Source organism: Schistocerca serialis, chromosome 12 (genome assembly GCF_023864345.2).
Source record: "Schistocerca serialis cubense isolate TAMUIC-IGC-003099 chromosome 12, iqSchSeri2.2, whole genome shotgun sequence".
NCBI classification, from domain to species: domain Eukaryota; kingdom Metazoa; phylum Arthropoda; class Insecta; order Orthoptera; family Acrididae; genus Schistocerca; species Schistocerca serialis.
Window position 1 is genome coordinate 106,353,965 of NC_064649.1, and position 26,041 is coordinate 106,380,005.

Sequence of the window (26,041 nt, forward strand, 5' to 3'; positions counted from 1 at the left end):
CAGGCAGAATTTTTTATTTGCCGCCGGCCGGTGTGGCCGAGCGGTTCTCGGCGCTTCACTTGGAACCGGGCTACTGCTACGGTCGCAGGTTCGAATCCTGCCTCGGGCATGGATGTGTGTGATGTCCTTAGGTTGGTTAGATTTGAGTAGTTCTAAGTTTTAGGGGACTGAGGACCTCAGATGTTAAGTCCCGTAGTGCTCAGAGCAATTTTTCTTTTTAGCCGGGGAACTCAAGCCGCGCGGGGTTAACCGAGCGGTCTTAGGCACTGCAGTCGTGTACTGTGCGGCTGGTCCCGGCGGAGGTTCGAGTCCTCCATCGGGCATGGGTGTGTGTGTTTGTCCTTAGGGTAATTTCGGCTAAATAGTGTGTAAGCTTAGGGACTGATTACCTTAGGAGTTAAGTCCCATAAGGTTTCACACACATTTGAACATTTTTGAGCCGTAACTCCGCAACTAAACATTGGCGGACCCATGTTTACGTGAACTTTTTTCTTTAGTTTTACTTGTAGAATAAAATATTTGCACATCGTCGTGAATCACACTATATACACTCTTGGAAATGGAAAAAAGAACACATTGACACCGGTGTGTCAGACCCACCACACTTGCTCCGGACACTGCGAGAGGGCTGTACAAGCAATGATCACACGCACGGCACAGCGGACACACCAGGAACCGCGGTGTTGGCCGTCGAATGGCGCTAGCTGCGCAGCATTTGTGCACCGCCGCCGTCAGTGTCAGCCAGTTTGCCGTGGCATACGGAGCTCCATCGCAGTCTTTAACACTGGTAGCATGCCGCGACAGCGTGGACGTGAACCGTATGTGCAGTTGACGGACTTTGAGCGAGGGCGTATAGTGGGCATGCGGGAGACCGGGTGGACGTACCGCCGAATTGCTCAACACGTGGGGCGTGAGGTCTCCACAGTACATCGATGTTGTCGCCAGTGGTCGGCGGAAGGTGCACGTGCCCGTCGACCTGGGACCGGACCGCAGCGACGCACGGATGCACGCCAAGACCGTAGGATCCTACGCAGTGCCGTAGGGGACCGCACCGCCACTTCCCAGCAAATTAGGGACACTGTTGCTCCTGGGGTATCGGCGAGGACCATTCGCAACCGTCTCCATGAAGCTGGGCTACGGTCCCGCACACCGTTAGGCCGTCATCCGCTCACGCCCCAACATCGTGCAGCCCGCCTCCAGTGGTGTCGCGACAGGCGTGAATGGAGGGACGAATGGAGACGTGTCGTCTTCCGCGATGAGAGTCGCTTCTGCCTTGGTGCCAATGATGGTCGTATGCGTGTTTGGCGCCGTGCAGGTGAGCGCCACAATCAGGACTGCATACGACCGAGGCACACAGGGCCAACACCCGGCATCATGGTGTGGGGAGCGATCTCCTACACTGGCCGTACACCACGTGATCGTCGAGGGGACACTGAATAGTGCACGGTACATCCAAACCGTCATCGAACCCATCGTTCTACCATTCCTAGACCGGCAAGGGAACTTGCTGTTCCAACAGGACAATGCACGGCCGCATGTATCCCGTGCCACTCAACGTGCTCTAGAAGGTGTAAGTCAACTACCCTGGCCAGCAAGATCTCCGGATCTGTCCCCCATTGAGCATGTTTGGGACTGGATGAAGCGTCGTCTCACGCGGTCTGCACGTCCAGCACGAACGCTGGTCCAACTGAGGCGCCAGGTGGAAATGGCATGGCAAGCCGTTCCACAGGACTACATCCAGCATCTCTATGATCGTCTCCATGGGAGAATAGCAGCCTGCATTGCTGCGAAAGGTGGATATACACTGTACTAGTGCCGACATTGTGCATGCTCTTTTGCCTGTGTCTATGTGCCTGTGGTTCTGTCAGTGTGATCATGTGATGTATCTGACCCCAGGAATGTGTCAATAAAGTTTCCCCTTCCTGGGACAATGAATTCACGGTGTTCTTATTTCAATTTCCAGGAGTATATATATATATATATATATATATATATATATATATATATATATATATACCACAACTACTTTTACCTGATGATGGTTAGCCATAATCGGAACCTGCAGCAACGATAAAGATTTCCAGAGCAGCTGACAATGTGCTACATGGTTTTGGACAGATGAATGGTTTGCTTGTGGAACAATGGCGCACTGATTGCTAGGAGTGCGGCGCCGCCAGAGCCAGCGAGTGACTCTGCCGCCTCGTGACCCTGCAGTTGTGTGTGACCCGTGCTATCTCGGCGCGCTCCACTGGCAGTCCCGTGGCCCCTGCCGAAATTCTCCTCGCGATAGCGGCCACTCACTTGCTATTTTTGACCGCCGCCTAACATCCGCTGCCCGACTCATCTCGTGCCGTAAGACAGCCCGTATCAGCTCTTCTTGTTAATGGAGCGCCACAGGGTTCCATATTAAGTCCACACTTTTTAGGGGCAATGGAGGACAACGTACTGGGTACTATTACTTAAGTGGTCTTCGAGCCATCCACATATCACTGAACTTATTGCATACTCTCGTTTCTTCGTTAACAGTGGGCCACCGTGTCGAACACTTCCCGGAAATGTGGAAGTATGGTATCTGGCTACATCTAGATCTACGTGATTAATCTCCTATTCACAATAAAGTGCCTGGGAGAGGGTTCAATGAACCACCTTCAAGCTGTCTCTCTACCGTTCCACTCTCGAACGGCGAGCGGGAAAAACGAGCACTTAAGTTTTTCTGCGCGAGCCCTGATTTCTCTTATTTTATCGTGGCGATCATTTCTCCCTATGTAGGTGAGTGCCATCAGAATGTATTCGCAGTCGTAGTACAAAACTGGTGATAGAAATTTCATGAGAAGATCCCGTCGCAAAGAAAAACGCCTTTGATTTAATGGTTGCCACTCCAATTCACGTATCATGTCTGTGGCGCTATCTCCCCTATTTCGCGATAATACAAAACGAGCTACCCTTCTTTGTACTTTTTCGATGTCATCCGTGAGTCCCACCTGATGCGGATCCCACACTGCACAGCAGTACTCCAGAATAGGGCGAACAGCCGCGCGGGATTAGCCGAGCGGTCTTAGGCGCTGCAGTCATGGACTGTGCGGCTGGTCCCGGCGGAGGTTCGAGTCCTCCCTCGGGCATGGGTTGTGTGTGTTTGTCCTTACGATAATTTAGATTAAGTAGTGTGTAAGCTTAGGGACTTATGACCATAGCAGTTAAGTCTCATAAGATTTCACACACATTTGAATAGTGCGGACAAGCGTAGTGTAAGCAGACTCTTTGGTAGACCTGTTGCACCTTCTAAGTGTTCTACCAATGAATCTCAGTCTTTAGTTTGCTATACCCACAATATTATCTACGTGATCTTTCCAATTTAGATTATTTGTAATTCTAGTCACAAAGTATTTAGATGAATTTACAGCCCTCAGATTCGTGTGACTTATCGCGTAGTAGAAATTTAGCTGATTTCTTTTAGTACTCATGTGAATAACTTCACACTTTTCTTTATTCAGGGTCAATTGCCAGTTTTCGCACCATACGGATATCTTATCCACACCATTTTGCAATTCGTTTTGTTCACCTGATGATTTTACAAGACGGTAAATGACAGCATCATCTGCAAACAATCTAAGACGGCTACTCAGATTGTCTCCTATGTCGTTAATATAGATCAGGAACAATAGAGGGGCTATAACACTTCTTTGGGGAATGCCGGATATTACTTCTCTTTTACTCGATGACTTTCTGTATATTACTACGAACTGTGCCTTTCTGACAGGAAATCACGAATGCAGTCGCACAACTGAGGCGATATTCCACAGGCACGTAGTTTGGTTAGAAGATGCTTGTGAAGAACGGTGTCGAAAGCCTTCTGGAAATCTAAAAACATGGAATCAATTCGACATCCCATCCTGTGTTCCACAGGAACGATATTTTCTGAATCTGTGCTGATTGTGTGTCAATAAATCGTTTTCTTCGAGGTACTTCATAATGTTCGAATACAGTATAGGTTCTAAAACCCTACTGCAAATCGACGTTAGTGATATAGGCCTGTAATTCAGCGGATTACTCCTACTTTCCTTTTTGGGTATTGGTGTGACTTGAGCAATTTTCCAGTCTTTAGGTAACGTATCTTTCTGTGAGTGAGTGGTTGTATACAATTGCTAAATATGGAGCTATTTTATCAGCATACTCTGAGAGGAACCTGACTGGTATGCAATCTGGACCGGAGGCCTTGCCTTTATTAAGTGATTACACCGAGGATGTCTACTTCTATGTTTCTCATCTTGGCAGTTGTTCTTGATTGGAATTCAGGAATATTTACGTCGTCTTCTTTTGTGAAGGAGTTTCGGAAAACCGTGTTTAATAACTCTGCTTTAGTGGCTCTGTCATCAGTGACTTCACCGTTGTTGCTCTTTATTCACGGTTCGCAGGATGACACGCGAGAAAAGGGCAATCTGAGTTTCGCACAAGTGATGCTTTCCAAAATCGTGCATATTTGTGGACAGATGTTCCTCCATCTCGAGGAAATATATTATATTCGATCTGAGAATATGTTCAAGAATTCTGCAGCAGACCGATATTAAGGGTATTGGTCATCAATTCTACAGGTCTGTCCTTTTAACCTTCTCAGATACAGGATTCAGCTGCATTTTTTTCCAGTCACTTTTGCTCTGGGTCACAGATTCACGATAAATGGGGAGTTTGCAGGCAAAAATTTGCAAAAAAAAGTTCAAATGGCTCTGAGCACTATGGGACTTAACATCTGAGGTAATCAGTCCCTTAGAACTTAGAACTACTTAAACCGAACTAACCTAAGGACATTACACACATCCATGCCGGAGGCAGGATTCGAACCTGCACCAGTAGCGGTCGCGCGGTTCCAGACTGAAGCGCCTAGAACCGCTCGGCCACGTCGGCCGGCCCAAAAATTTGAAAATTTTGACATTTTACAAATCATGCCCTAGGATATTACTTATTCTTTCCTGCATAAAATGGTGTATAAATTGCCTGTGTATGACATTTAGAAGTATTTTGTTTTGCATTTTCTGGTCTTATATGGGTATCTTTGAAATCACCAAATTTTGGATGTGCATCTATTTGTATGTGAATATTTCAGAAACTACACGTTATAGAAGGCTGTGGTTTTCATCTAGGGACAGAAAATACGTGGCGCTCGATGTTAGTTACTGCTGTATTGTCTGTGACTTGGCATTTTTTTTTTTTTTTTGAGTGAAACAGTTTGACGTAATATAAACATGTCTAGAACCGCTACCCTCTTCAAGAAACGTAAGTCTGGAACTAGCCAACTCACTATAAGTGTAAAACCGAGTGTTGTTCAGGAGTTGGAACCCACAAACAGTTTAAAATCAAACACTCTCAATGTGCCACCGACGAACAAGAGAGGTGCGACATCACCCCGTGCAAGTAAAACTAAAATAGATAAACAATATGAGGAACTAGGATTATTGAACGATAATTTAGGAAATAGCACTTCTGGTGTGGGTTATGTTTTGTGTGATATGAACATTTCAATTCAGTTGTGTGGTTCATTGTGCTGTAATACTTGTGGTGAAAACGTAATTATTGAAGAAGATTTTTCTGCAAGAATTGGTCTCGCTACGACAATAGCAGTTGCTTGCACTGGCTGTCACAACAGAAAGTCATTTGCTATCGGAAAAGGTCTCAGTGCAGTTCAGTGTTCGCTTATAAATCTACCACCATCATCTACGAAAATTCAGAGGTTATTGTTGTTGTTGCGGTCTTCAGTCCAGAGACTGGTTTGATGCAGCTCTCCATGCTACTCTCTCCTGTGCAAGCTTCTTCATTTGCCAATACCTACTGCAACCTACATCCATCTGAATCTGCTTAGTGTATTCATCTCTTGGTCTCCCTCTACGGTTTTTACCCTCCACGCTGCCCTCCAATACTAAATTGCTGATCCCTTGATGCCTCAGATCATGTCCTACAAACCGATCCCTTCTTCTAGTCAAGTTGTGCCACGAATTTCTCTTCTCCCAGTCCTATTCAATACCTGGCTCTGAGAAAATGGCTCTGAGCACTATGGGACTTAACACCTGAGGTCACCAGTCCTATTCAGTACCTCCTCATTAGTTATGTGATCTACCCATTTAATCTTCTGCATTCTTCTGTAGCACCACATTTCGGAAACTTCTATTCTCTTCTTGTCTAAAGTATTTATCGTCTATGTCTCACTTCCATACATGTCTACACTTCATACAAATACTTTCAGGAACGACTTCCTGACACTTAAATCTATACTCGATGTTAACAACTTCCTCTTCTTTAGAAACGCTTTCATGAAGTTACAGGAGAAGCGGTTGGATCTGTCGCTTCCCTGTCAATGAAGGCGCCAACAAATGAAGGTACTGTGTAAGGTTGTTACTTTAATTTGCTATGCAAGCGGTACTGATGGACAATAAAAGCGGTTTACAAGCTGTGAGCTGTCTGGGGAAGTTAACCTTGCATTACTGACCAACTGTTTCACCAGGTATCCAGTCTAGCTTACCAAATTCCCAACCAGACTAACATTAATTATAATCTTTTAATAGTCATACGACAACCGGTGATATATATATATATATATATATATATATATATATATATATATATATATATATATATATAAACGAAAATTTAAATAAAAAGAAATAAATCAGTTTATATTTGGAAATTTATTTTAACATTGATCATTGAAATTTCAGCATATTAAATTTGATTCATAAATAAACTGGTGCCTTATTTAGGATTGTGGAAAATGTGAGTTTGTAATCTTACGGAACACATCAAATATGGAGCCAAGATTGGGAGACTGCATACAACACTGCATTCATAAAATAACACACGAAGAACGTTGAAACATATGCAAGAGGAAATTAACCACAAGCAACCGATTCAATTTTCACCCAAAGAAATTACGTTCGTAGCACAATCTTGTCCGTCATGTAATTACCACACACTGGTATACTAAATTCATACTAACTCTCTGTGAAATCTTCCCAAAAAGAATAGCTGAGGGCTACTTTGATGATTACACCACATGCTTCACGTGGTCAACATGGTTTACACAAAGCGTGTAACTCCACAATAATTTTGATAATTAAAATAAATTAGATCGAAAAGCAATTTGCAAAAGAAAAACCTCGAAATGGTTACTAACGTCTTACTATTAACCTGATGGGTCAAACAATTATATAAGCACGTGGTAGTGGTCTCACAAAGTACACCCCACGTGGGTTGAACATAAAGAAAAGTCGCTATATTGAAAAATACTGTCAAGACGAGACGTTATAATCTCACGCACATTCGCATTTAAGATTGATGATCTTAGTTAGAGTTACTGATCAACACGTGGTTCCACTTTACTCACAAAGTAGTGACAAAGCAACTACCGGAAAATAATCTGAACTTCACACGCGAATTACACTGCGTTGCAATTTAAGATAACATTAGATATTTTAGAGCTAAACCTGAAATAAAGGTGATTAAATTTTCAGTTAGGCTGAACTTAAGAAATCCATTGTCCTAGGGACTTATCAGACACGCGCTTAGCCGGAGATCTTACCACTTCAGACGCTCGCCACGGACAGACTGCCGTAGTTCCTACCTGAGGGGTGTCTCACCAACACAAACGGAAGTGGCCAGAGGGGCAGCTTCTTATACCAACATGACAAGGGACGGGCAGGACCATACTAAGAATAGAAACCTCTTTGCTTTTAGAAAGAGTAGCTACCTGTTCCGACGTTGGTCCTACTGCTCTCTAGCCGACAGGGTTGTCAGCTACCCTCAAGCATGCAACTAGAAATACATTTGCTCATTCATCCCTTCACACAGAAGAGAAGGGGGATGACAGTATCTTATCATATACAGTATATAAAAGAAAGCGGATGTAGGTTCCGTATGAGACTGAGTGACATGAATTACATATAAACTGTGTTTTAAAGTGTAGTAGTGCGACAGATCGTTCTCGTTTATGTGTAAAAGTCAGAAACGCCACAGTAAATTTAGAAGAGGAATTTATGCCGTGAATGACAACAGATTTAAGAAATTAAACATGAAAGGAATCCAACAGAGACCTTTCAACTGAAATGAACGAAGGCAGCATTGATATACCAGTTGCGTTTGATGGTACATGGCAAAAGCGTGGACACACGTCGAAAGACTCTTTTTGCCACACTCACAAGTGCAGACACAGGCCAAGTAATTGATTCTGAGACACTTACAAAACAATTGCTATAGCTCCTGTGAGAAAAATGTAAAAATTAACATGAAAAATGAAATTTCGTGTGGCGAGGGCCTCTGCGCCTTTAGACCTGATTGCCTGGTGCAAATCTTTTGAAGCTGACGCCACTTCGGCGACTTGCACGTCGATGAGGATGAAATGATGATGATGACGAAGGCGAAACAAACACCCAGTCCCTGAGCGGAAAAAAACTGCAAGCCAGGAATCGAACCCGGGCCCCTCGGCTAGACAAGCCGGCGAGCCGTCCACTCATCTACTGTGACGGACAACATGAAAACTGTCAGAAAAATTGTGAAGAAATCCACAATGGAATGGAAGCTGATGCCGCAATGAAAATGTTTAGCCGATCACTGAAGACGAGGGATGTGCGATACTGTGGTACCTTGGCCATGAAGATTCTAAAGCGTATAAGTGTGTCGACGCAAATCCATATGAAAATATTGTGATAAAGAAACTGGAATGCGTTGGGCTTGTGCAAAAAAGGAAATTAAAACAAAACTCTCTGCACCACAGCACTGTCTGATGGCAAGCCGCTTAGAGGTCGGCTGACTGATAAAACAATAAATCACTTTCAGCAGTATTATGGAATGGCCATGACAAATAACCTGAATGATTTAGAAAGTATGAGGAAAGCAGTCTGGGCTTCATACTTCCACAAACTTTCAACCGACAGAAAACCGACGCTTTCACTCTGCCCACCTGGACCTGAATCGTGGCGTAAATTCCGGAAGGCTGAAGTTTCAGGAGTGTCTTTTGAACATAAAAACTCTATTCCTGAAGCTGTTATGCAAGCAGTCACATAAAATTTATAGAAACCTAGCTCACCCACACCTCATACGAAAGTGTCTACATCGGCGAACACAGAATCCTAACGAGTCATTCACTAATGTTATCTGTTCACGAGTTCCCAAAAATGTTTTTGTAGAGCTCAATACATTAAAATGGGGAATTAGTGACGCTGTATTAACATTTAATGATGGGAAGAATAAGAGTTCTAAAACACGTTAACATCTCTCCAGCCTACCATCTTGTAAACGGCTTCAAGTTATTGGCGAAGGCACAGCGTGCAGCTAGCTCACCACGAAAGAGGAAAAGTCAATCAGAACAAAAAAACTTTCAAAGATGGAAGCTGGCAAAGATGATGACGCTGACTATGATGATGGGTGTTTGAGACTTAATTTAAAATTACAAGTCACTTTTTATCATTTTATACTTTAAATGCTATTTTCTCAAAATGACATTTCTTATGCTTCATATTTCCTTATATCAAAAACTACGTATGATAGCTATGTGGTGTCACCGCCAGACACCACACTTGCTAGGTGGTAGCCTTTAAATCGGCCGCGGTCCGCTAGTATACGTCAGACCCGCGTGTCGCCACTGTCAGTGATTGCAGACCGAGCGCCGCCACACGGCAGGTCTAGTCTAGAGAGACTTCCTAGCACTCGCCCCAGTTGTACAGCCGACTTTGCTAGCGATGCTACACTGACGAAGACTCTCTCATTTGCCGAGAAGATAGTTAGCATAGCCTTCAGCTACATTTGCTACGACCTAGCAAGGCGCCGTATTCAATTGATATTGAGATTCTATTAATGTATCATCAAGAGCGATGTTCTACAAATGTGGATTAAAGTTAAGTATTCCATAAGCTACGTACTTTTCTTTATAGCATTCATTACGTATCCTGTTTCAGACCTCACGCCAGCCTTCGTGAGTTTAAGCGCGTGCCTTTCGGCTTCCTCTCATTGTGTCTAGGCTGTCTTGTCTAGACACAACAAGCTACACTATGTGATCAAAAGTATCCGGAAACTTCGCTGAAAATTACTTACAAGTTCGTGGCGCCCTCCATCCGTAATGCTGAAATTCCATATGGTGTTGGCCCACCCTTAGCCTTGGTGACAGCTTCCACTCTCGCAGGCATACGTTAAGTAAGGCGCTGGAAAGTATCTTCGGAAATGGCAGCCCATTCTTCACGGAGTGCTGGCACGAAGTCGCCGTTCAAAAACAACCCAGAGGTGTTCTATAGGATTCAGGTCAGGACTCTGCGCAGGCCAGTTCATTACAGGGATGTTATAGTCATGTAACCACTCTGCCACAGGCCATGCATTATGAACTGGTGCTCCATCGTGTTGAGAGATGCAACAGCCGTCCCCGAATTGCTCTTCTTCTGGGAAGCAAGAAGGTGCTTAAAACATTAGTGTAGGCCTGTGCTGTGATAGTGGCACGCAAAACAACAAGGGGTACGAGCCCCTCCATGAAAAAAAACGACCACACTATAACACCACCGCCTCCGAATTTTGGCACACGCTGACAGATGTCGTTCACCGGTCATTCGCCATACCCGGACCCTGCCATAGTATCGCTACACTTTGTACCGTCATTCGTCACTCCACACAACCTTTTCCCACTGTTCAATCGTCCAACGTTTACACTCCTTACACCAAGCGAGGCGTCGCTTGGCATTTACCGGCGTGGTATGTGGCTTATGAGCAGCCGCTCGACCGTGAAAACCAAGTTTTGTCACCTCTCGGCTAACTGTCATAGTACTTGCAGTGGATTCTGATGCACTTTGGAATTCCTGTGTGGTGGTCTGGATAGATGTCTGCCTATTACACATTACCACCCTCTTCAACTGTCGGCAGTCTCTGTCAGTCAATAGACGAGGTCGGCCTGTACGCTTTTGTGCTGTACGTGCCCCTTCGCGTTTCTACTTCAGTTTGACATCGGAAACAATGGACCTAGGGATGTTTAGGAGTGTGGAAATCTTGCGTACAGACGCTTGGCACAAGTGACACCCAATCACTTGACCACGTTCGAAGTCCGTGAGTTCCGCAGAGTGCCTCATTCTGCTCTCTCACGATGGCTAATGACAACTGAGGTCGCTGATATGAAGCACCTGTCGTTAGATGGCAGCACAATATAACTAATGTGAAAAACGTATGTTTTTTGGGGGTGTCTGGATACTTTTGATCACATAGTGTATATGAAACTTTGGCACCTCTTTCATTATAACATACTGCTCCAACAGAAGCACAACCATAGCAACCATAGCAGTAATTTGAATAGACAGACATCTAGAGCAATTTGTAATAAAAAATAGCATAATTGAAAATACATATGTATCTCTCTGTCTTTTGTAGCTCACCTTTTAATTCTGGTTCAGTAGACATAAATAACTTGGATAAGATACCTGTAAAAATTTTGAAGTGTTATCTTCATTGGTTCCAGAGATGAAGGTACATAAAGTACGCTAATTTGACAGTGCCCGCAGAGGCCCTGCAAACTCCTCTTGGGGGCCAATGCCGTGGATTACTGTCTGTGAAATGTATACCAGCTCTGTACTAAGATGGTACGCACATTGTTCTCGATGCTGTCTTCAGCACAGCGGATAATGTAGAATGGGGTGATGTCATAATAGCAATCTGGACGGCGGTGGAGATAAGCGTGCAGACGGCCTTGGAAGTGTCGTTGACAGCACGCAGACGCACGCTCCATCCCCTCTGGACTGGCGCAACGGTCGCAGAGTTTATTGGCCTCGCGATCGCAGACGTGACGTCACACTGGTCAAAAGCGACAGATACTGCCGCGTCTGTTTACGTGACCGGGGGAGTTTGACCCGTTTATTTCGGCTGTTTAGACACCGCCCGAGTGCTATCGCAGGGACGCAATGCTGCTAGGAAATACACGCGGAAGTTGGCTGACGCAACGGTATACACTGCTATTTCGTCGACAGCTAATCTGTTGAGACCGTTGCTGTTTGGAGACGTGGGTTAAGCTATACTACTATACAGGGTGAAGAAAAATTCGTGGACTCGGACTTCGCAGTGCGATTCCCCAGATACTGGCAATACAAAAATCTCTCTCACAAAATTTCGTCCTGCTCATATTTTAGGTACTAAATGCAGCCCCAGATCTACGATATTTCCGAACCGGGGCAAAAACCTGATAGTGGCACGCCCCCCCCCCCCCCACCGCCCTGGAGCGTTTGAGATAGGACATTAGAAATTTAAAAAAAAAATGGTTTTTCGAAAATATGTTCATTTAGTTGCGCACATCTTTCTTAAGGGTTTGATATATAAACATATATGTTCAAGGAAAGGTGAGACGTTGTTATTTGGTCTTAAGTGTGCTACAGTGCAGTGCCACACCTTTTCACACAGCATTATTCTATCGCACGTCACTGTGCTTCGCTCCATGAATTGAAACGTGTGTATTTTGCAATTGTAGCCATCAAACCTACATTGAGGACAGTGGAAATTAAAATTTCCTGTGGTGCCTCTCCTGCTCCCAGTCGGCCCGTTTGACATCCTATCCCTCTTAAAATAATTCTAATACTGGGTGATATTATTTGTGCTTCAGGAAATTTACACTCTCTTACCTAACTTTCTCTTTTGTATGACATCAGATTAAATATAGGAAACATAAAACTAGCAAAGACAAGAGACAATCCAGACAGTACACTTTTCTTCAATCCTTGCGTGCCAGCATATTCTTCTCTCTAATCTTGCTACAACTTTACACGGCATACTGTCCTAACTGAGAAAGAATCTATTACCTCCTCAAAGTTTGTCAATTATTTTGCTATATGCAAAATCAAAATTTCGTTGCCTAATACTAAAAAAAACTGTTTATAAGAATAGCACCTAAGGCTGGTGTCGTTTCTCGATTACGTCTATTTTGTCACTGCCTGCTAGATAAAACGATCTAGCAGGAGATACCGGTTTCGAGTCCCGGTCGGGGCACACATTTTCAACTGTCCCCGTTGACTTATATCAACGCCTGTATCCAGCTCGGGGTATTCATTTCATTGTAATCTCATTCTAACGAGCTGCATGGTCACCGATGGTATCTGTTCTTTCGGACATGTCCGAAGGCTCACCGGACATTTAGCCATCGTCTTCTGTGCAGATGCACAAACAGTGCCCGAACTCTTACGGGAATCGGCAAAAAGCCGCGAGTAATGAGTATAATGGACAGGGGCACTATGAATAAAGTACTGGGACAATAAGTTGCGAATGTGGATCTCACTGGAGGCGTGCCAGAGATAAGTCCCTGTGTCCTCGGTGACTCAGATGGGATGTATGTGTTCTGGCCGGAGGCAGTTCGCCCCAAGCTCTTGTACGTGTAAGTGCTGAATAAACCTCCGTTAAGTGAAGTTAGTGTTCGTCATTCATCTAATTACACCTCCTTCTACGTGACATTATTCTAGTGGAGGCGCCGGGTAATGTAACTTATGATAGCACACACGCCGGCACGGTAGCTCAGAGTGTTCGGTCAGAGGGTTAGCTGCCCTCTGTAATAAAAAAAAACTGAGCTAACCGATCAACGACGAACTTAAACGGGTGTCTTGCGACGTCCGCCCCGAGCAGGTGTAACGAACGAAAGCGAACAAAATGAGATTAAAAAACAAAAAAAGATGGATAGAGCGTCTGCCATGTAAGCAGGAGATCCCGGGTTCGAGTCCCGATCGGGGAACACATTTTCAACTGCCCCCGTTGACTTATATCAATGCCTGTATGCAGTTAGGGGTATTCATTTCACTGTAAAACGAAATAAGCCTTTCTAATATATCAGTTGTAACATAGGCCAAATAAGCGAGTCTGTTTTGTCACAAATGGTAATTTTTATGTACTTCATTTACATAAATAACATAACAATATAATTCACGAAGTACCAATATCAAATGCCTATTAGGCTTACTACAAGCGAAAAGTTCTATGTTATGAAATAGTTTCACATTTCATTCTCACGCTCCAGTTTCTCAAGGATGAGATAAAAGTAATAGTACGAAATTTTTTATATAAATGTGGAATCGTCATATTCTTCCATATAGTTTGTGTGATGACCCCGCTTCTTCCCCTTCCTAGTTGCAACAAACAATTTTGTCATCACTAATTCTGTAACTATTCTTGCCACTGTGAAAATCTATTCTCCAGTTAAATTCGCTAACTCTGCCAGAATCACCGGTTTAATTATCCCGCGTTTATTCCCCTGTTAGGCGTTATTACGTCTTCGTACAACGCGTTTACCGCGCTATTACGATAACAGAATTAAGTGGCTGCTAACCGGGGACTATACGACTGACAAAAATTTTCTCTCAAAATTTCATTTTCTTGGATACGCTAGTAAGATAATATGTAATCTTTCTTATCTGTTATTCCCGTTCATCGTTTATTTTCGCTCTTGTAGTCTGAATCTATGGACTTCGCTAGAAATTATAACAACACTTATCATCATTCGCACATCGCATGAACCTGAGCTGTGAGAAGGGGACGTGAATCGTTCTTGGGTAGCTCAGTTGGTAGAGCACTTGCCCGCGAAAGGCAAAGATACAGAGTTCGAGTCTCGGACCGGCATACAGTTTTAATCTGCCAGGAAGTTTCATATCAGCCTACACTCCGCTGCAGAGTGAAAATCTCATTCTGGACCTATTAGGTACATTACGTATGTAGATTGTGAACACTTGGGAATGTGGGTCTCACGGGAAGCGTGCAACGGATAAGTCCCTGCAGTCGCGCTATTCATCTGTGTCCTCTGTGGCCCAGAGGGATAGAGCGTCTGCCATGTAAGCGGGAGATCCCAGGTTCGAGTCCCGGTTGGGGCACACGTTTTCAGCTGTTCCCATCGAGGTATATCAACACCACTTGTCGGCAGCTGAGGGTTTCAATTAATTATCATTTATTCTTGAGAAGCTGCACAGTCATCAATGGTATCTGTTCTTTCGAGAACAGTTAATATCTCCGTACATAAAGAAAAGAAAAAGCTGTAAAATTTCATGGTCGAAAAGATGTCCTCTGCAGCAACTAGGTCAACTCCATGGGGTATAACACAGCACCGAATGAAGTTACAGAGCTCCGGATTGTGCAGTCCAGTTGGTATAACTGCACAGCAGTGTGACAGGCTTGGTTTAGTCCAAGGTTGTCCGTCTATTCTGTCGATTCAATTTTGGTGTAGTTCTCGATTATTTTTCACGTTCATTTAGTCGGTTATACGTCTTATGTCACCAACACAAAAAATGGAGTTTTCAAAACAGATTTTGTTCACCTTTAGTTATGCTACCCAATATGAAAAAATAGAAAGCATGAAAGTGATGAAGTAAATCCATTAACATGATCAGATGTGTTTTGTAAACGAAGAAAGTGTTGTATATGATATCAAATCTAATAAGAGTTATTTTCAAGCCTCTTCCTCCGCTTACAGGAGTATTAGTAATTTTTGTTGTCACTGAAAAGGATATTCTCAGTCATTATGACTTTTTCCTGTTCCATATTTTCAATTTTCGTTACATACCATATTACGGGGCTATAAATAACTTTTTGTAAGCATTTTCAAGCTTTATTTCATAACTCGTTGCGTACACTGGATTTAATCACATGAGGATAAAATTTTATATCCTTGAAACAAAAAGGTGGCGTGCATATTCATATTAATAACATCAAAGATATACTTTTCGTACACAGCTGAATACGCTTAAAGTAAAGATATCAAATTAATCTACCTTAATAATATTACACTACTGGCCATTAAAATTGCTACACCACAAAGATGACGTGCTGCAGACGCGAAATTTATCCGACAGGAAGAAGATGCTGTGATATGCAAATGATTAGCTTTTCACAGCATTCACACAAGGTTGGCGCCGATGGCGACACCTATAACGTGCTGAAACAAGGAAAGTTTCCAACCGATTTCTCATACACAAACAGCAGTTGACCGGCGTTGCCTGGTGAAACGTTGTTGTCATGCCTCGTGTAAGGAGAAGAAATACGTACCATCACGTTTCCGACTTTCATAAAGGTCGGATTGTAGCCTATCGCGAATGCGGTTTACCGTATCGCGACATTGCTGCTCGCGTTGGTCGAGATCCAATGACTGTTAGCAGAATATGGAATTGGTGGGTTCAGGAGGGTAATACGGAACGCCGTGCTGGATCCCAACGGCCTCGTATCACTAGCGGTCGAGATGACAGGCATCTTATCCGCATGGCTGTAACGGATCGTGCAGCCACGTCTCGATCCCTCAGTCAACAGATGGGGACGTTTGCAAGACAACAATCATCTGCACGAACAGTTCGAGGACGTTTGCAGCAGCACGGACTATCAGCCCGGAGACCACGGCTGCTGTTATCCTTGACGCTGCATCACACACAGGAACGCCTGCGATGGTGTACTCAACGACGAATCTGGGTGAACGAATGGCAAAACGTCATTTTTTCGAATGAATCCAGGTTCTGTTTACACATCGTGATGGTCGGATCCGTGTTTCGCGACATCGCGGTGAATGTACATTGGAGGCGTGTATTCGTCATCGCCATACTGGCGTATCACCCGGCGTGATGGTATGGGGTGCCATTGGTTACACGTCTCGGTCACCTCTTGTTCACATTGACGGCACTTTGAACAGTGGACGTTACATTTCAGATGTGTTACGACCCGTGGCTCTACCCTTCATTCGATCCCTGAGAAACCCTTCATTTCATCAGGATAATGCACGACCGCATGTTGCAGGTCCTGTACGGGCCTTTCTCGATACAGAAAATATTGGGACTGCTGCCCTGGCCAGCACATTCTCCAGATCTCTCACCAATTGAAAACGTCTGGTCAATGGTGGCCGAGCAACTGGCTCGTCACAATACGCCAAACACTACCCTTCATAAACTGTGGTATCGTGTTGAAGCTGCGTATGCAGCTGTACCTGTACACGCCATGCAAGCTCTGTTTGACTCAATGCCCAGGCGTATCAAGGGCGTTATTACGGCCAGAGGTGGTTGTTCTGGGTACTGATTTCTCAGGGTCTATGTACCCAAATTGCGTGAAAATGTAATCACATGTCACTTCTAGTATAATATATTTGTCCAATGAATACGCGTTTATCATCTGTACTTCTTCTTGGTGTAGCATTTTTAATGGCTAGTAGTGTAATTTGACAACTACGAATCGTTTGGCCTACAATAAGATTTGTGTACTTCTGCTCAAATTTAGTTCCTGAGGCTCAACACATTGTGTAACTCACCGAATCGGTTATGTAAAAAGGGGAAATTTTGTATTTTGCGCACTCCTGGAGAAACTTCTGTGGACGCCCATGCTCTACGCCATACATTATTTCATCAACCCCAAGCGACTAGCGCTCGACAGGACAAGTACTTTTTGCTCGCCTGCGCGGGGTAGTACAGCAATGTACACAGAGTGAGTCAGGTAAAGGACTTGCTGAATCCTTCCTGGTCATGCTGTTGAAGTTTTATGAATTTATTTGTAAAGGTATAGACAGTGGAAATTAAAATGTCCTGTGGTGCCTCTCCCGCTCCAAGTCAGCCCGTTTGACGTCCTACCCACCTTACACAAACCTTTCGGTCAAATTTCAAGATTATGCGTTGCAATGGAAGCCCATTACGTGTTTCGAAAAAGTGATCGTTTAATTGTATAGTGTATAGAAAGGGTTCAAACATTTAGTAAGTGATAAACTGTTTTTCCTTCGATGTTTGTACAGCTGTAAGCGAGAAAAGTTTGGAAAAGGCCTGAAATCATGTAAAGTTTATTGTGAATTGATAAGTGTCCTCATTCTGAAATTCTAGATGATTGTAATGTGAGTAATTTGTGCGCTGTGACTTAGCTGGCCTAAAGACCCAAACCAGATTTGTAACTGTAATACTCGACTAATTGTGTTCGAGCTTTAACGTAAAATTACGCCTCTCAATGAGAAAGTTATGACAGCATTTTAAGTCGCAAAGTCGTTTGTAATTACGTAAAATATTTAAATTCAAATTCATGTTCTTCCTGAAGTTCGTTAGACAGGCAAAGTACAACTGGGACCATCTGATCTGTTTGCCGTCACACGCACTATTAGTAACATCTTGTTTTCTGTTCTACTTGCTAGCGTTTCATTTGTAATGGCCAACATTGTAATTTGGTTTTATACAACATTTAATATTTTAATTTTGTAGTGTAGTACGATAAATGTCCTGCTTCTCTAATTATGTCGCATAACAATGTCTGATGAAATAAGCTTTGCGTGAAACCAATAATAACTGAAACAAAAATTGTGCAATTGTTGCAGTGATCAAGGAGCTATATCACTAACGTTAGCAATTATGGCTGCATCTCTTCGAGCTATCTTTTACTCACCATTTCAACTGATGAAAATTTTCCTGTTGTTACAGATCTTAACGGGGAAGACCTGGATGTCGAAAACGGCGACATAGACGACGGTAAGTTTTCTTGAAAAATTAAAAGGTTTGACAAATATAGCAAGATAAAATTTGGCCTTCATTATATGACCATTAGGTCATACATTCGTAAATTTATCTTCAGACTGAAAATGTTATACATGTTCGCGTAATCTACTAGATACAGTTGCCAGCTAATCTCTCGTTTGTATTAAAGCAGTTAATTCAGTTCGTGAATTAAGTCCAAAGGGCAACGTTCCTTTTAGATTTTGTTTTCTTCTTGTGCTATAAACATGGCTGTGGCGTCATACGTACTCCTAGTTGTATCTTCAAGAACTGGAATAATGTAATGCCAACTAAGGTCAAAAATAATTTCTTCTTCTTGTTTCCCTTGTGCCTTTCGACAACGGTGCCGATATTGTTACATGGATTTTGGCAATGTTAGTGAAAATATGCCGCCAGATGCTCTAACCCCCAGGATGGAATTCGTGTATCCCATCTGCCTGCGTCTGGAGAAAATCTCATGCTCATGTGTGAGATCGTTGTCTAAATGTTTGCACTTCGTGTGCCTGAGGTGAGCCGTGGGAACCAGCCAGATATTCATCTAGTTGGAAGTGGAAAACCGCCTAAAAACACATAGAGGCTGGCCGCAGGTTAATTCGGCCTGGGGCATGGGCGCCTCTCTGATTCCCGGAAGAAGCACTTTAATGCGCTGGCCTATCCGGGTGGACTGTGTCGAAACAGAACAACGTATTTCGCATATGAAGAGCGAGGCTGCTAAGTTCACCCAAAAGTATATTTAGAACATATTAATATACTGGAAGTGAGGTTTCCACTAAAAAGGGAATGTTCTCAGATGTAAATAAACGATCTTGATGAATGTTGGGCATGTATAGGAGTCAAAATAACGCAGTACGTATCTTTGCGTTTTTGTCAAATTTCACTTTTAAGCTGTAAAAGACACCCCAAGGGTAATTTGGCATATTAAGTCTAGAGGGAGTATCTTCGAAACCATGATATACTCGTATAAAAAAGAAGTGTATCATATAAAACTTGATATGCAGTTAATGTTCTTGAAATCCAAACAATTTTTTCAGCCTTCAGTTGCAAAAAAAATATAATAATAATAATATAAATGTTTATTTTCTATACATATACGGTTGCTGACGCGCTGCATTATGTTAAAGATTTGTTCTTGAAAGCTGTATAACCAGCTTTTTCAAGAATTTGAAATTTTGTAAACTACCCCACAACCACTGATTAATTTTGAAAAATGAAAACTTACGTTACAACACAAACTAAAGAACCCTTCAGACCACATTCAACCATGTGTTATGAAGCAGGTTTCTGAAACACCGTTTTAGGAAAATAAGCTGTACACAACGTGATGTCAGAGTATTTTCAACATACCTAAGTAAAATATCTAAACATTCCTTATTATTTTAATTATATGTTATACTTATTTTTGTTTTATGTTTTTTAATTGTCATTTTAAATTCTTAATTCAAGTTTTTTTCTTAGTGTACTGTTTCACATACGTATATTTTGAAACTTGAAAATGATAAGTAACTCGTTATTATGATGATACAAAATCATCACAATGATTATCTATAAAGAAAAGCTTAAAACATAAAGTTTTTGACACAGTGCACAGTAAATGAACGAAATTTCTCCACATAATACGCACAATGGACACCACAATATGAAACAAAATTCAGATTCCCAAATTGTGGCAGGCAGTCCTCTGAATATCCTGAATTTTACCAGGCATATTTCAGTACATTGGAAAAACTAGGAGAAGGTAACTGATTATGTACTAGTGGCTGCAGCTTGATTATATTTTTCTATGTGGAGACTGGCACCATAATCATTCAACAGAACTGTTGTTGTTGTTGATGTTGTGGTCTTCAGTCCTGAGACTGGTTTGATGCAGTTCTCCATGCTACTCTAACCTGTGCAAGCTTCTTCATCTCCCAGTACCTACTGCAGCCTACATCCTTCTGAATCTGCTTAGTGTATTCATCTCTTGGGCTCCCTCTTCGATTTTTACCCTCCACACTGCCCTCCACTAAATTGGTGATCCCTCGATGTCTCAGAATATGTCCTACCAACCGATCCCTTCTTCTAGTCATGTTGTGCCACAAGCTCCTCTTCTCCCCAATCCTATTCAATACCTCCTCATTAGTTATGTGATCTACCCATCTAATCTTCAGCATTCTTCTGTAGCACCACATTTCGAAAGCTTCTATTCTCTTCTTGTCCAAACTATTTATCGTCCTTGTTTCACTTCCATACGTGGCTACACTCCATGCAAATACTTTCAGAAAATACTGCCTGACACTTAAATCTACACTCTGTGTTAACAAATTTCTCTTCTTCAGAAATGCCTTTCTTGCCATTGCCAGTCTACATTTTATATCCTCTCTACTTCGACCATCATCAGTTATTTTGCTCCCCAAATAGCAAAACTCATTTACTACTCGAAGCGTTTCATTTCCTAATCTAATTCCGCAGCATCACCGCATTTAATTTGACTACAATCCGTTATCCTCGTTTTGCTTTTGTTGATGTTCATCTTATACCCTCCTTTCAAGACACTGTCCATTCCGTTCAGCTGTTCTTCCAGGTCCTTTGCTGTCTCTGACAGAATTACAATGTCATCGGCGAACCTCGAAGTTTTTATTTCTTCTCCATGGATTTTAATACCTAGTCCGAATTTTTCTTTTGTTTCCTTTACTGCTTGCTCAATATACAGATTGAATAACATCGGGGATAGGCTACAACCCTGTCTCACTCCCTTCCCAACCACTGCTTCCCTTTCATACCCCTCGACTCTTATAACTGCCATCTGCTTTCTGTACAAATTGTAAATAGCCTGTCGCTCCCTGTATTTTACCCCTGCCACCTTCAGAATTTGGAAGAGAGTATTCCAGTCAACATTGTCAAAAGCTTTCTCATGATTAGAATATTATCACGTAATCTGACTAGTTTGAAATTATGCAGATTAAAACTATGCGAAATATTGTCATTGAAGCTACTATTCTCACAGCTACAGCATCTGGATAGGTCTCTCTCGCACGCCTTGTATCAATGATAACAATTTATTTACCCATTCATTTTAAGCGCCTTCAATTGACAACCAAGGTTTAGTTTGCAATAACACTAAACAAGGCTCAAGGTCAGACGTTCAGATACGCTGGAATTGATTTACGATGACACTTGTTTATTGCATGTCAATTGTATATTGCTCTCCAAGAATTGGAAGTTCAGAAAACCAGTTCATACTCTTACCGCACAATGTCCAAATAAAAAACGAAAAATGCTGTGCATTCCAAGTTTTGTAACTGTATTGTGTACAAAATTATTAAAAAAAACGTTTCGAGTTCCATGCCTTCAAGATGAGCGAACTCACAGCGAGGAGCTAAATTCTGCGTAATGACACGATTCCTAGGGATACCCCAGTACAGAACGTACATCAAATTCCCATACGTATTATGGGGTTCTGAAGCATTGAGACTGGATTCGTCATTTCATTTCAGAGAGTTCACAGTTCGTAGTAATTGACGAAAAACCATAAACTGAAACAGAAGTGATTTCTAACGTTCCTCAAAGCAGTGTTATAGGCCCTGTGCTGTTCCTTATCTATACAATGATTTAGGAGACAATCTGAGAAGCCATCTTAGGTTGTTTACAGATGATGCTGTCGTTTATCGTTTAATAAACGCATCAGAAGATCAAACCAAATAGCATACCAATTTAGAAACGATATCTGTATGGTGCGAAAATAGGCAATTGACCATAAATAACGAAAAGTGTGAGATCCACATGATCTAAAAGGAATCTGTTACACTTACAAGATAAATTGTTCAAATGGCTCTGAGCACTATGGGACTTAACATCTGTGGTCATCAGTCCCCTAGAACTTAGAACTACTTAAATCTAACTAATCTAAGGAGATCACACACATCCATGCCCGAAGCAGGATTCGAACCTGCGACCGTAGCGGTCACGCGGTTCCAGATTGAAGCGCCTAGAACCGCATAGCCACACCGGCCGGCTACAAGATAAATCAGTTAAATCTACAGGCCGTAAATTCAACTAAATACCTAGGAATTACGATTACGAACAACCTACACGGGAAAGAATACATGGGAAATGTTGTGGGGAAGATAAACCAAACACCGCGTTTTATTGGCAGAACACTACCAAGGCGATTGCCTACACTACGCCTGTCCGTTGTCTTTTGGAGTACTTCTGCGCGATCTGGGCTCCTTACCAGATAGGATAAAGTGAGTACATCAAGAAAATTCAAAGAAGAGCAGCACGTTTTGTATTATCGAGAAATATGGGAGAGAGTGTCACTGACATGATGCAGGATTTGGGATGGGCATCTGACCCGATACTCAGCGGCCGACGCTGGCAAAAGCGGAGCTTATATTCTCCTCTTATAGAGGCCGATCCTGTCTACATTTACATCTACATTTATACTCCGCAAGCCACCCAACGGTGTGTGGCGGAGGGCACTTTACGTGCCACTGTCATTACCTCCCTTTCCTGTTCCAGTCGCGTATGGTTCGCGGGAAGAGCGACTGCCGGAAAGCCTCCGTGCGCGCTCGAATCTCTCTAATTTTACATTCGCGATCTCCTCGGGAGGTATAAGTAGGGGGAAGCAATATATTCGATACCTCATCCAGAAACGCACCCTCTCGAAACCTGGACAGCAAGCTACACCGCGATGCAGAGCACCTCTCTTGCAGAGTCTGCCACTCGAGTTTGCTAAACATCTCCGTAACGCTATCACGGTTACAAAATAACCCTGTGACGAAACGCGCCGCTTTTCTTTGGATCTTCTCTATCTCCTCTGTCAACCCGACCTAGTACGGATCCCACACTGATGAGCAATACTCAGGTATAGGTCGAACGAGTGTTTTGTAAGCCACCTCCTTTGTTGATGGACTACATTTTCTAAGGACTCTCCCAATGAATCTCAACCTGGTATCCGCTTTACCAACAATTAATTTTATACGATCATTCCACTTCAAATCGTTCCGCACGCATACTCCCAGATATTTTACAGACGTAACTGCTACCAGTGTTTCTTCCGCTATCATATAATCATACAATAAAGGATCCTTCTTTCTATGTATTCGCAATACATTACATTTGTCTATGCTAAGGGTCAGTTGCCACTCCCTGCACCAAGTGCCTATCCACTGCAGATCTTTCTGCATTTCGCTCCAATCTTCGAATGCTGCAACTTCTCTGTATACTACAGCATCATCCGCGAAAAGCCGCATGGATCTTCCGACACTATCTACTAGGTCATTTATATATGTCGTGATGCGATCGTGATCAGCGCACAATTGGCGAACGTCGTTTCACTGCCTTCTCTTCTCTTGCGATCTTCGTCCTCGTTCCGGCGCTATTAACATCTAGTATTGCTCGATTCCTTGTGTATTTACAATTTCTAGCCTCTAATGATAAAGACTACTTATTACTGAGTGATTTTAGATTTGATTTGATTTCAACATGGAAACTAAAACAGCTTAGTACACAATTTTATATTTCAGATAATAAATTTAGAGCCCCAACGAGGGCAAAGCAGGTGTTGACAGATGTGAAAATCACCGAACTATCAGTATAATAAGTCACGGCTGCAAAATACTAACGCGAATTCTTAACAGACGAATGGAAAAACTGGTAGAAGCCGACCTCGGGGAAGATCAGTTTGGATTCCGTAGAAATGTTGGAACCCGCGAGGCAATACTGACCTTAAGACTTTTCTTAGAAAATAGATTAAGGAAAGGCAAACCTACCTTTATAGCATTTGTAGACCTAGAGAAAGCTTTTGACAATGTTGACTAGAATACTTTCTTTCAAATTATAAACGTGGCAGGGGTAAAATACAGGGAGCTGAAGGCTATTTACAATTTGTACAGAAACCAGATGGCAGTTATAAGAATCGAGGGGCCCGAAAGGGAAGCAGTGGTTGGGAAGGGAGTGAGACAGGGTTGTAGCCTATCCACGATGTTATTCAATCTGTATATTGAGCAAGCAATAAAGGAAGCAAAAGAAAAATTCGGAGTAGGTGTTAAAATACATGGAGAAACTTTGAGTTTCGCCGATGACATTGTAATTCTGTCAGAGACAGCAAAGGACCTGGAAGAGCACTTGAACGGAATAGCAGTGTCTTGAAAGGAGTGTATAAGATGAACAACAACAAAAGCAAAACGAGAATGTAGTAGAATTAAATCGGGTGAAGCTGAGGGTATTAAATTAGGAAATGAGACCTTAAAGTAGTAAAGGAGTTTTGCTATTTGGGGAGCAAAATAACTGATGATGGTCGAAGTAGAGAGGATATAAAATGTTGACTGTCAATGGCAAGGAAAGCGTTTCTGAAGAAGAGAAATTTGTTAACATCGAGTATAGATTTAAGTGTCAGGAAGTCGTTTCTGGAAGTATTTGTATGGAGTGTAGCCATGTATGGAAGTGAAACATGGACGATAAATAGTTTGGACAAGAAGAGAATAGAAGCCTTTGATATGTGGTACTGCAGAAGAATGGTGAAGATTAGATGGGTAGATCACGTAGCTAATGAGGAAGTATTGAATAGGATTGGGGAGAAGAGGAGTTTGTGGCACAACTTGACAAGAAGAAGGTACCGGTTGGTAGGACATGTTCTGAGGCATCAGGGGATCACAAATTTAGCATTCGAGGGCAGCGTGGAGGGTAAAAATCGTAGAGGGAGACCAAGAGATGAATACACTAAGCAGATTCAGAAGGATGTAGGTTGCAGTAGGTACTGGGAGATGAAGAAGCTTGCACAGGATAGAGTAGCATGGAGAGCTGCATCAAGCCAGCCACTACAACAAAAACGACGAGGGTTCCTTTCAATCATAGTCAAGCTGTCCGCCCCTGGTACCTGAGTGGCGTCGGCATGGTAACTCAGCGTGTTCGGCCAGAGAGCTGGTTGGCCTCTGTAATAAAAAAACTGTGTGAAAGGATCAACAAGAAACTTGAATGGATGTCATGTGACGTCCGCAACGACCAAACCCAACGAAAAAAAAAAAGAAGCAGTTGTCAGCGCGACAAAATGTCAATCCTAAGAGCCCTGGTTCGATTCCCGGCTGGGTCCGCTCAGGGACTGGGTGTTGTGGTGTCCTAATCATCATCATTTCATCCCAATCGATGCGCAAGTCGCCGAAGTGGCGTCAAATCGAAAGACTTGCACCTGGCGCACGGTCTACCCGATGGGATGTCCTAGTCACACGACATTTATAGATAGTCCAGCTATTGACAGTTACTTTCAAAGTAAGCATGTTTGTCGATCACCTCGTAATGCCAAATACAAGGTGTGAAACACAACTGTAGTTACGTGTAGAATGATTCGAATGGCTCTGAGCACTATCGGACTTAACATCTGAGGTCATTAGTCCCCTAGAACTTAGAACTACTTAACTAACCTCAGGACGTCACATACATCCATGCCCGAGGCAGGATTCGAACCTGCGACCGTAGCGGTCGCGCGGTTCCAGACTGCAGGGCCTAGAACCGCTCGGCCACCTCGGCCGGCCTACGTATAGATGGCTTGTATTATGCAATGCAAATGAAGAGAGGTCAGCGTCGATCTACATTAT

At 42.9% G+C, this 26,041-nt stretch overlaps 1 protein-coding gene across 2 annotated transcripts in view; it reads left to right on the forward strand.

The window, feature by feature from the left end:
- Nucleotides 1-26,041, forward strand: part of LOC126428086 (collagen alpha-1(I) chain-like) — a 260,714-nt gene that overhangs the window by 23,578 nt on the left and 211,095 nt on the right. For both annotated transcript variants that reach the window (XM_050089976.1, XM_050089977.1), the window contains exon 2: nucleotides 18,399-18,446. In XM_050089976.1, the coding sequence (XP_049945933.1) occupies nucleotides 18,399-18,446 (48 nt within the window). The remainder of the gene's footprint in view (nucleotides 1-18,398; nucleotides 18,447-26,041) is intronic.